Consider the following 12586-nt stretch of genomic DNA (forward strand, 5'->3'; position numbering starts at 1 on the left):
CTCACACCTGTGCAGTCCTGCCTCTCTTAACCCTGATGAGAAGAAAAAATCAAAATGGCTCCCGCAGTGCTCCCGTTCCGATTCTCAGGTCAGATGTACAGGTCAGTAGATTAATTGGACACACGGGTGTAATTGGGCAGCATAGACTTGTTGGGCAGGAAGAGCTGTTACTCTGCTATATTTCTAAATTAAAATTAAATTAAAAATTAGTAATGTGGGTTTGATTTAAGAGACTTTTGGATAGGTACATGGATGGAAGGTGTATGGAGGGCTATGGTCCAGGTGCAGTTTGATGGGACGAGGCAGAATAACAGCTTGGCATGGACTAGGTGGGCTGAATTGCCTGCTTCTGAGCTGCAGTGCTCTATGACCCTGTGATTCGGTGGCTCAGGTTCTCAGGCAGAGACCACAAGTGGCAGATCAAAAGCAGAGATCTCAGTAGCATGGGCGTTAATTCACTAAAGCAGGCCATTAATTTTGATTGCCCATCATTACACTACCTGTGATTAGTTTATTTCGTGCACTGTAGTTTTTAGATTGCTCGTTGCACACTGATAAAATTTTAGTGGCTTTGAGTTAAAAACCATATCAATGTCTATGGACTAGAACCAGTGTTGTTGCTACTCAGCAGCCTGTGTCCATGAAGTGAGGCTGTTAATAACCTACTTTGTATTGTCATAAAGGAATTTAAAAAAAAAACTATTCAAGATTGTTTAATGATATTTCCAGTACACAAGTGTAAAGGAGACCAAAATAATTATTATTCCAGATCCAATGTAGCACAAAAAACACGATAAGATAAAGAACACAATAATAATAAAAACACAATAAATATAAACACATAAGATAGCTTGTATACATAGATTGATTGTATGTCCATAAAGTGATGCTAGACACAGGCATGTTTGTACATAAAGTGACTCTGACAGGAAGTGATAAAGTAGTGGTGGTTGGAGGTAAGGAGGGGTGGATTAGTGGGTGGAGGTGTTGATCAGCCTTTCTGCTTAGGTAAGTAACTGTTTCTGAGTCTGGTGGTCCTGGTGTAGATGCTACGTAGCCTCCTCCCTGATGGGAGTGTGACAAACAGTCCATGAACAGGGTGGGTGGGATCCTTCATGATGTTGCCAGCCCTTTCTGTATATATGTTCTTGATAGTGGGTAGGCTGGTGTCCAGTGATGTGTTAAGCAGGTTTGACTACCCATTGTAGAGCCTTCCTGTCCACCACAGTGCAGTTTCTGTACCACACCTGTTACACCTGCCCAATCACCTCCTCCGTCACCTCCATCCAGGACCCCAAACCATCCTTCCATAAGACATAAGAGCAGAATTAGGCCATTTGGCCCATTGAGTCGCTCCACCATTCAATCATGGCTGATCATTTTTTTTCTCCTCCTCAACCCCATTTCCCAATCTTCTCCCCGTAACCTTTGATGCCATGTCCAATTAAGAGCCTATCAATGTCTGCCAACAACCTGACCTCCACAGCTGCATATGACAACAATTTCCACAAATTCACAACTCTCTGGCTAAAGAAATTTCTCCCCATATCCGTCTTAAATGGATGCCCCTGTATCCTGAGGCTGTTTCCTCTTGTCCTAGACTCTCCCACCATGAGAAACATCTACTCTGTCTAGTCCTTTCAACATTCAAAAGGTTTCAATGAGATCCCCCCTCATCCTTCTAAATTCCAACAAGTACAGACCCAGAGCCATCAAATTTTCCTCGTATGATAACACTTTCATTCCTTGAATAATCCTTGTGAACCTCCTCTGGACCCTCTCCAATGCCAGCACATCTCTTCTAAAATAAGGAGCCTAAAACTGTTCACAATACTCAAGGTGAGGCGAAACTTCACCAGCAAATCTGCTTGTGTCATCCATTGTTCCAGTGCTCTCGATGCAGCTTCCCTATATTGGTGAGACCATTTGTAAATTGGGGGACCCGTTTCATTGAGCACCTCCTCTGCACTTGCCAAAAGTGGACCTTCCTGGTGGCCCAACATTTTTATTCTGATTCCCATTCCCTTTCTGAAATGTCAGTCCATGGCCTCTTCTGGGTGGAGGAGCAGCACTTTGTATTCTGCCTGAATAGCCTTTAATTTAATGGAATGAATATCAGTTTCTCCTCCTGGTTAAAAAAAATCTCTCCCCCTCCAATGGTCTTCTATTCCCCATTCTGGCCTCTTAACTCTTCTCACCTGCCTATCACCTCCCACCGTGACCCTTCTCCTTCCCTTCTCTACATCCACTGCATCTAGGCCTTTCAATATCCAGTAGGCTTTAACGTGGGTGGGAAGAAGTTTGTATTCTTTACCAGGAGGCTGCCCGGATTAGAAGGCAAGAGCTATAAAGTGAGTTTGGCCAGATCAGGGTTGGTTTCCTCTTCTGGAGGGGCCATGGCTGAAATTTATAGAAGTTACTGAAATTTATAAAATTATGAAAAACATAGAGTGGACATTTATCTTCTTCCCCAGGTCAAAATGTTTAATACTGAGGGCATACATTGAAGATCAGAGGGGGAAATTCGAAGGAGATGTGTAAGGCAGGTTTTTCCACACAGAGAGTGGGGGGCTGCCTGGAATGTGCTGAAGGCTGATATAATAGTGGTATTTGAGAGGCTCTTTAGGTAGGCAGATGAATATGCAGAGAATGGAGGGAAAGGGTCCCTTTTAGTTCAACACATCCCCATGGGTGGTAGGGACTGTTCCTATGATGCACTGTTCTATACTGTTCTTCTGTTGCAGAATTATAGTCATGAGGACAGACACTCAAACTCTCTGACCGTGGTCTAAGTTTCTATGGTTCCATTTGATTTTTGGTTCCATAAAAATAATCTTCCAATGCTTTCCCAATGAAGGGACTTTGCTCAGTAAGGAAATATTGTGTTCTTCATGCAGGCAGATGCAGGCCAGCTCCCTCCCTCCACAGGCCCCGGCTCTACCCTTAGGCTACATCTCCGGAACATTAATTTCAGACATAGAGACGGATGTACCCGAGGAGGAGGATGAGGAGGATGAGGAAGAGGCTTTGGAATTGGCCAGACCTCTGCGAGGAATGGGGCATACCCCAGGATCCAGCATAGACAACCTCGACAGCTCGGTCACAGGTAAGCAGGCCTTTGGATCTGGAGGGGTATGGGTGTGCAGACTGAGCCCATCATTAAATAATCTGAGCAATGGGAAGGAGCAAACACTCATAAACTTTGGATTTTGTGAGCCTCTAATTTATTTGTTCAGTGCATTATGAGCTGAACATCCATCAGGACTGGAAAGGATAGGGGAATCTCACAGGAGCAAGCATTAGACCATGGAATAAAAGAACGAAGGAGGGGAACCAGATGGAAGTAATGACCTGTCCTATCGGGTTCCTTCTTCTTCAGCTCTTTACCTTTTCCACCTATCAGCTCCCAGCTTCGTACATCTGCTCCTCCCCCACCTACATACCTCTCCCTCACCTGGACTCACATCACCTGCCAGCTTTCACTCCTCCTCATGGAACAGGGCAGTACAGGCCCTTCGGCCCACAATGTTCTGCCAACATTTTAGAAACCCAGAAACACAGAAAACCTACAGCACAATACAGGCCTTTCGGCCCACAAAGCTGTGCCAAACATGTCCCTACCTTAGAACTACCTGGGCTTTACCCACAGCCCTCTATTTTTCTAAGATCCATGTAGCCATTTAATTTAAGGTGGAGGGTTATATGGGGGGGGCAGGGTTTAAGGGTCGGCACAACATTGTGGGCCGAATGGCTTGTACAGTGCTGTATTGTTCTTTGTTCTTTAGCCATCCGGGAGTCTCTTAAAAGACCCTATCTTTTCCACCTCCACCGCCATTGCCGGCAGCCCATTCCACACACTCACCACTTTCTGTGTAAAAAACTTACCCCTGATATCTCTTCTGTACCTACTCCCAAGCACCTTAAAACTATGCCCTCTTGTGCTAGCCAATTCAGCCCTGAGGAAAAGCCTCTGACTATTCACACGATCAATGCCTCTCATTATTTTGTATATCTCTGTCAAGTCACCTCTCATTCTCTGTCGCTCCAAGGAGAAAAGGCCGAGTTCACTCAACCTATTCTCATAAGGCATGCTCCCCAATCCAGGCAACATCCTTGCAAATCTCCTTTCTATGGTTTCCACATCCTTCCTGTAGTGAGGCAACCAGAATTGAACACAGGCTTGACCTACTCTAAGATCAATCTAATCCCTCCCATCCTGCACAGCCCTCCATTTCTCTATCATCCATGTGCCTATGTTAAGAGTTTCTTAAATGCCCCTAATATATCTGCCTCTACCACCACGCTGGCAGTGTGCTCCATGCACTCACCAATCTCTGTGTAAAAAACCTTCCTCTGACGTTCATGCATTTGTTATGTGCTGTGTTGTATGACGTGGGCAATCATGATCGTTCCTGCCAAATTTTTCTACGGAAGTAGTTTGCCCTTTCTTTCTTCTGGGCAGTGTCTTTACAAGATGGGTGACCCCAGCCATTATCAACACCCTTCAGAGATTGTCTGTCTGGTGTCAGTGGTCACATAACCAGGACTTGTGATATGCACCGGCTGCTCATACGACCATCCACCACCTGCTCCCATGGCTTCACATGACCCTGATCAGGGGATCTAATAGGTGCTACACCTTGCCCAAGGGTGACCTACAGGCTAGCAGAGAGAAGTAGTGCTTTACTCCTCCTTTGGTGGAGATGTATCTCTATTTAGCCAACCAATACATCTGACATCTCCTGTACAATTTCCTCCAATCACTTTAAAATTATGTCCATTTTTATTAGCCATTTACACCCTGGGAAAAATTCTCCTTCCCCTACCTTTTTATTATAGATTCTGCCCCCTTTCTTTCCAGTCCTGATGAAGGGTTTTGGCTTCATCATTTCTTTCCATAGATGCTGCCTGACCTACTGAGTTCCTTCAGTGTTTTGTGTGTGTGTGTGTGTGTGTTGCTCAAGATTTACAGCATCTGCAGAGTTTCTTGTTTTTCAGTTATACACCTGTGCATTTTTCTATCGATGTTCATCTATCTATCATCGACCACAGTACTTTAGCTTTCCGTGATTCTATTCATTGTACCTACAGTACTGTGCAAAAGTCTTAGGCACATATGTATAGCTAGGGTCCCTAAGACCTTTGCACAGTACTGTGTTTGTCAGCGTGGACCAGAGAGAGTCTGTAAATCTGGTGGGGGCAAAGGATGTTGAGATGGCAAGGGTGGAGTGCTGTGGGAAGGGTGTGGGAAAGGTGACAGAGAAGGGGTGCTAGGGGCACGGATGGAAGTGGTGCGAGTGCAGACACATTCAGCCCTGAGACACCAGACAAGGTAATCTGCTTCAAAAGAATGTCTCTCTGGTGCTTCCCGCTCCCTCCCCTCTCCCCAACCATGATTCCCCTCACCCTGACCCTTTCCCACAATACAGACCCATATCAGAATCAGGTTTATTATCACTCACATGTTATGAATTTTTTTTCACAGCATCTGTATAGCACAATACAAAAAATTACAACAGTACTGTGCAAAAGTTTCAGGCACCCTAGTAATAGGTATATATATATATATATATATCTAAGACTTCTGCACAATTCTGTATTACCTAATTATCACGTCTTTATACATCTTCTTCCCATTGATTCATGTCCATTTGTTTTTAATTTCTCTCTCTCTTTCCCTCTTCCTCTCCCCCTCTCTCTCGCTCTCCCCATTTCATCATGACAATGTCAGTCTTGATTTAACGATTCAGACTTTTGTGCATTCAGTCCTCGGACTGGAATTGGAGAATCGATGTGTGCTGACCAGTTGCCGCACTGACATGCGGATAAGTCGTTGCCACAAGGCATTACATTTTGAAAGTTTCACTGATACCATTTGAAAAGTTCAAAGTGCGTTCATTATCAAAGTATGTCTACAGAATACAACTCTGAGATCTCCGACAAGCAGCCACAAAACAAAGAAACATCATAGAAGCCATTCAAAGGAACGTCAAACACAAATGGCGCAAATGGCAAAAAGTGAGTGGAGAACACATAGAATGACACACATCAAACCAGGGGTCCAGTAGTATTAATTTTAGTTCAGTTTAGTCCAGTTCAGCGCTGTGCCACTAGCCCACTATAGGGCACAGAGCCACTCTTCATTGCACAGCCCCATTCGCTTCAATGACCCCGGTAAACCATTCAGAAACAGCAAAAATAAAGAGTGACTAGAGTTCAGAAACACATGCAACAAGAACCTCAAATCTGTCCAAAGATGAGTCCACACCCATGAGCCTCTCTGATCAATCCTTGCAACGTGGAATCCAAGACTTTCCTCCTGCAACAGCGAGTGAGACGGAGAGGAAGACTGGTGAAACACAGACATACGGTGCCAAGCATCGAGCTGTCCTTCAGCCTTGCTCAGTGCCTCAGCTGGAGAGAAGCAATGGAGTCAACCCTGGGCTTGCTCCCTGTCTCTAGGCTTCCAGGCACTTTGCTCCAAATCTCACGGAATTCCCTCGGAGACAGCAAGGTGAGAGATCGCTCAATCATCCTGAAAACCCTCTGTAAAAATGTAACTGACAGGTCCCAATCACTCACAGCTTAGGAGCAGAATCATAGTTGGAAGACGAAGAGGTAAAAGAAGTGGCTTTGTGAACTGGCAACAGCACATCACCATTGGTCGCTTTTTTTTTTACAGGACCATCTTTAGCCTCCTAGAACAGCATAAATTTAAACAAGAGGGATTCTGTGATGCTGGAAAACCAGAGGAACACACACAAAATGCTGCAGGAACTCAGCAGGTGTGACAAAGGTTCTCAGCCAGAAACATTGACAGTTGATTCCTTTCCATAGCTGCTGCCTGACCTGCTGAGTTACTCCAGCATTTTGTGTGTGTTTGCTCTGTTAAATCTTATGCCATTATATTTTATAGGATGAATATTGGCTCTTTATTCAGTGATTAGGGGCATGGAAAGCGTTCAAACATTCTTACCATCAATAAACTATTCAAATTCTCTCAGATTCCCAAAATTTCAGTAGTACAGCAGAAGCTTTATTCTATATCTAACTGACCTAGAAGTGTGTGATGGGACAGATTAGAGCAGTGGCTCCCATCTTGGGGTCCACAGATCCCTTGCTTAATGGTATTGGTCCATGGCATAAAAAGAGTATTGAATCCCTGATGTAGAGGGAGGTTCTCTCTGTGTCTGGTGGTCCTTGTCCTGAGAGTATATAATGGAACAGTGCAGATAGAGCTTCAGTCTGTATCTAACTGTCCCTGCCCTGGGAGTGTGTGATGGGACAGTGTAGAGGGAGCTTCACTCTGTATCTAACTGTCCTTGTCCTGGGAGTGTGTGATGGGACAGTGTAGAGGGAGCTTCACTCTGTATCTAACTGTCCCTGTCCTGGGAGTGTGTGATGGGACAGTGTAGAGGGAGCTTCATTCTGTATCTAACTGTCCCTGTCCTGGGAGTGTGTGATGGGACAGTGTAGAGGGAGCTTCACTCTGTATCTAACTGTCCCTGCCCTGGGAGTGTGTGATGGGACAGTGTAGAGGGAGCTTCACTCTGTATCTAACTGTCCCTGCCCTGGGAGTGTGTGATGGGACAGTGTAGAGGGAGCTTCACTCTGTATCTGACTGTCCCTGCCCTGGGAGTGTGTGATGGGACAGTGTAGAGGGAGCCTCACTCTGTGTCTGACCATCCCTGCCCTGGGAGTGTGTGATGGGACAGTGTAGAGGGAGCTTCACTCAGTATCTAATCTGTGCTGTCTGATCATCAGATGTGCTTATTGAGCATTGAAATGGAAACATTTTTCTGCTTTTCTGAGATGCCTTTATGGAAAGAAGTTTACTGGTGACTAAATCCAATTGACATTTTATCCAGTCCAACATCTTCCACAGATGTACTCTATAATTCCCCCCTTTAAAACTATCCTTAGATCTTTTCCTGTTGGGTTTGCAAGGTTCACAGTTTCACAGACTTCAAACAAGAATTATCCTCTTGTTAAGGAAGACATAGAGACCCTGTTTTAGCTCATAAAAATGTTAATACAGCAATTAGCTAAGTCATAATGGTCGATGTGCTCACTCCCCATTGGTTTAAGGATCCCGGAGTACACATTGAAGGGCCAGGAGTTATCTGACACAAATAAGCCTATGGAAAATTTGACGAGTGATCATAAACTAATCTTTACATCAAAGGTGTAATCAAGTCTCAGGAAGACATTATATTATCTTGGAATTTTTCCTCTCAGGTACAGGCTGAAGGAAATGTTTAATATCCAAATTAAAATCCCCCTATTGAGACTGGAACTAATTTCAATGATAATGTGCATGGTTTGATTAGAGATAGCTGCTTAAAGATCTAATGAGCTTTCCCGGCCACTCTGTCTGGTAGAGCTGATGTGAGCAAGCAGGGTTAGGAAGCCATGAATTATCTCCTTTGTGGTTCTCAAGACACTCCAGTGCACAATATCACACCAGTTGGTCAATGTGTCTATTTATTTCTTTATTTTTAATTTATTTAAGGATACAGCACACAATAGACCCTTCTGGCCCAGCAACTCACCTATTTAACCCGGCCTAATCACAGGACAAGTTACAATGACCAATTAACCAACTAACCGGTACGTCTTTGAACTGTGGGAGGAATCTGGAGCCCCTGGAGGAAACCCACATGGTCACAGGGAGAACGTACAAACTCCTTATCGATGTTGTCAGAACTGAACTCTGAACATCAGAATGCCCCATGCTGTAATAGCATCTTATTAATCATGATTCTACCATGGTACCGTGGGTTGGATGAGTGATCATGGTAGGGCTGGCTGAGTTTACAACCTTCTGCAGCTTTTTCTGATTCTAAGCATTGACCCCTCCATACCAGACAATGATGCAACTAGTCAGAAATATTTCCACAGTACATCTCTGGATATTTGTTAGAGTCTTTGGCGGCACACCCAATCTCCTCAAACCACTGATGAAATATAGCCACTAGCATGCCTTCTTTGAAATTTTAGCAATATGTTATGTCTAAGATATTTCCTCAGAGATATTGACACTCAGGAACTTGAAGCTGCTTACCCTTTCGACTACTGTCCCCTCAAACAGGACTGGCGTGAGTTCTCCCAACCTCCCCTTCCTGAAGTCCACAATTAATTCCTTGGTCTCATAGACAATGAGTGCAAGGTTATTGTTGTGAAACCAAGGTTTCCTAAATCTGTTCATCTTGTCTATTATTCTGACAGAAATATACAAACTCTGTACTCTCAAAATTTGGCTTTTCAAGGCCTCCCGCTTACCAAACACACCTTTGCCAGAAAAAAACCTGTCCTAATCTACACTTGCCAGATCCTTTTGGATAACATCAAAATTGGCCTTTCTGTCAATTTAGAATCTCAGCCCAAGCATCAGACCTATCCTTTTCCACAATTATCTTGAAACGAATGGCATTATGATCAATAGATGCAAAGTGTTCACCTGCACACACTTCTGTCACCAGCCCTGTCTCGTTCCCAAATCCAGTGCCTTGTAAAACTCTTTGTTCACACAAATGAGTATTACGAACAGGAATTTTGATCAATTCAACTGAAAATTTTTTTCACAGTCAAGCCAAAAAAGAAGGGAAAATTGTAAAGCATGAAAAACTAAAAATTTAGAAACTGAAATGTCAGCAGTTCGAAAATATTCATTCAGGCCTTTGACAAGGTTCTGCACGGAAGGTTAGTTAGGAAGGTTCAATCGTTAGGTATTAATATTGAACTAGTAAAATGGATTCAACAGTGGCTGGATGGGAGATGCCAGAGAGTAGTGGTGGATAACTGTTTGTCAGGTTGGAGGCCGGTGACTAGTGGTGTGCCTCAGGGATCTGTACTGGGTCCAATGTTGTTGTCATGTACATTAATGATCTGGATGATGGGGTGGTAAATTGGATTAGTAAGTATGCAGATGATACTAAGGTAGGTGGCGTTGTGGATAATGAAGTAGGTTTTCAAAGCTTGCAGAGAGATTTAGGCCAGTTAGAATTTCTGAGTGGGCTGAATAATGGCAGATGGAGTTTAATGCTGATAAATGTGAGGTGCTACATTTTGTTAGGAATAATCCAAATAGGACATACATCGTAAATGGTAGGGTGTTGAAGAATGCAGTAGAAAAGAATGATCTAGGAATAATGGTGCATAGTTCCTTGAAGGTGGAATCTCATGTGGATAGGGTGGTGAAGAAAGCTTTTGGTATGCTGGCCTTTATAAATCAGAGCATTGAGTATAGGATTTGGGATGTAATGTTAAAATTGTACAAGGCATTGGTAAGGCCGAATTTGGAGTATTGTGTACAGTTCTGGTCACCGAATTATAGGAAAGATATCAACAAAATAGAGAGAGTACAGAGAAGATTTACCAGGATGTTGCCTGGGTTTCAGCACCTAAGTTACAGGGAAAGGCTGAACAAGTTAGGTCTTTACTCTTTGGAGTTTAGAAAGTTAAGGGGGGACTTGATAGAGGTATTTAAAATTATGAGGGGGATAGATAGAGTTGATGTAGATAGGCTTTTTCCATTGAGAGTAGGGGAGATTCAAACACGAGGACATGAGTTGAGAGTTAGGGGGCAAAAGCTTAGAGGTAACACAAGGGGGAATTTCTTTACTCAGAGAGTGGTAGCTGTGTGGAATGAGCTTCCAGTAGAAGTGGTAGAGGCAGGTTCGGTATTGTCATTTAAAGTAAAATTGGATAGGTATATGGACAGGAAAGGAATGGAAGGTTATGGGCTGAGTGCGGGCCAGTGGGACTAGGTGAGTGTAAGCATCAGCACGGACTAGAAGGGCCGAGATGGCCTGTTTCCGTGCTGTAATTGTTATATGGTTATATGTTATTCCCCCTTTCTCAGTACTTAGTTGAACTACCTCTTGCAGTTATAGCTTCACACAATATGATGGAGCAAGGTTTGTCCATTCCTCCTTGCAAAGTTGATCAAGCTGTGCCAGGTCAGTTGGGGATTGGGGAGAGGTGGTGGGCAGTAAACTTGAAGTCTTGCCAGAGATGTTCATTGGGGTTAAGGTCAGGAACCTGACTGGGCCACTCACGGACAACAATTTTCTTCATTTGAAACCACTGCATGATTGCTCTTGCGGTGTGCTTTGGGTCATTGTCCTGCTGAAAGACAAATTTCTTCCCCAGTTTAAGCTTTCTGGCAGAGCCTAGCAGGTTTTTATCCAGGATCTCTGTATTTAGCAACATTCTTCTTCCAAGAAATCCTGATCAGATTTCCAGTCCCTGCTGCTGAAAAAGCATCCTTGTAGCGTGATGCTGCTTCCACCATACTTTACACGAGGGATGATTACCTGGCTGATGCACAGTATTGGATTTACGCCACACATACCAGTTAGTGTTGAGGTCAAAAAGTTTTTCTTTAGTGTCATCTATTCACAAGATCTTTACAGTGTCTTCTAAGCAACTCTTTGCAAATCTTTATGGGCAAGGATATGCTTTCTTTTTTGCCAGGGCTTCTTCCTGGCCACTCTTCCACAAATACACTTCTTGTGCAAGGCCTCAGAATACATGGAGCCATGAACTTCATCTCAAGTTGTAGCCACTGACTTCTGCAGTTCACTCAGAGTGACTGTTGCCATCACAGTAGCCTCTCTTGCAAGTGCCATTCTTCTTCAATGACTAAGGGGCGGCCTGACCTAGGCAGTGTGGCTGGTGGTTTCATTTATTTTCCACTTTTTCATGATGGACTGTGCTGAACTTCGAGGTATGTTCAGTGCTTCTGAGATGGTCTTTCCCAAGATCTGTCTGTCTTCATTATTGATTTGCCTCTGATTTGCCTTGAGTCTTCATTTTGGTTTGGTCTGTTAAAAATCTACTATTGGACCTCACAGAAAGAGAGAGAGAGGGGGTACTTATTCTTATGAATTCATTGAGAAGAGGATTTCTACATCAACAAATTGGGTATTGGTAAGGTAGTACTTGCATATTCCACCTGAGGAAAGCTGGTGTAGTAATTACAAAGGAGATGAATACTTCTTCAGCCTCACAATTTTGGTTTTTAATTTTTAGTAAATTGTTGACAGGTTCTGTAATTTTTTTCATTTCACATGATCCACAATGTTTTGTAGAACACAAAAAACTCTGCTTCAATATATTTTAAATTTAGAAAATGAGACAGTAAAATATAAAAATAGTTGTGGGGGCTGATACTTTTTCAGGGCACTTTAGAAGATGCAGTATTACACTATCTAGTTGGGACCTCTCTATATTGATTAAGAAAACTTCCCTGAAAACATTTCACAAATCTATCCTATTCAGCCCTTTTACAGTATGGGAATACCAGTCAATATGTGAAAAGGTAAAATCACCTACTATCACAACCAATGTTCATGCAACAGTCTGCGATCCCTCTACAAATTTGCTCCTTTAAATCCCTCTGACTATTGGGTGGTCTATAATATAACCTTATTAATGTGGTCATACCTTTCTTGTTGCTCAGAAGATGAGCTCTCCAGTCTGTCCTGTCTGAGGACTGCTGTGTGATTTTCCCTAATTAATTTTGTACCTCCCCTTTAATCCCTCCTGCTCTGTCATGTCTAAATCAATGGAACCCCAGAAT

At 43.4% G+C, this 12586-nt stretch overlaps 1 protein-coding gene across 5 annotated transcripts in view; it reads left to right on the forward strand.

Annotated features, from left to right (window-relative positions):
- Positions 1-12586, forward strand: part of robo2 (roundabout, axon guidance receptor, homolog 2 (Drosophila)) — a 1389008-nt gene that overhangs the window by 1330079 nt on the left and 46343 nt on the right. For all 5 annotated transcript variants that reach the window (XM_073044783.1, XM_073044782.1, XM_073044780.1 and 2 more), the window contains one exon: positions 2898-3106. In XM_073044783.1, the coding sequence (XP_072900884.1) occupies positions 2898-3106 (209 nt within the window). The remainder of the gene's footprint in view (positions 1-2897; positions 3107-12586) is intronic.

The sequence above is a fragment of the Hemitrygon akajei genome, chromosome 5 (assembly GCF_048418815.1).
Source record: "Hemitrygon akajei chromosome 5, sHemAka1.3, whole genome shotgun sequence".
NCBI lineage: Eukaryota > Metazoa > Chordata > Chondrichthyes > Myliobatiformes > Dasyatidae > Hemitrygon > Hemitrygon akajei.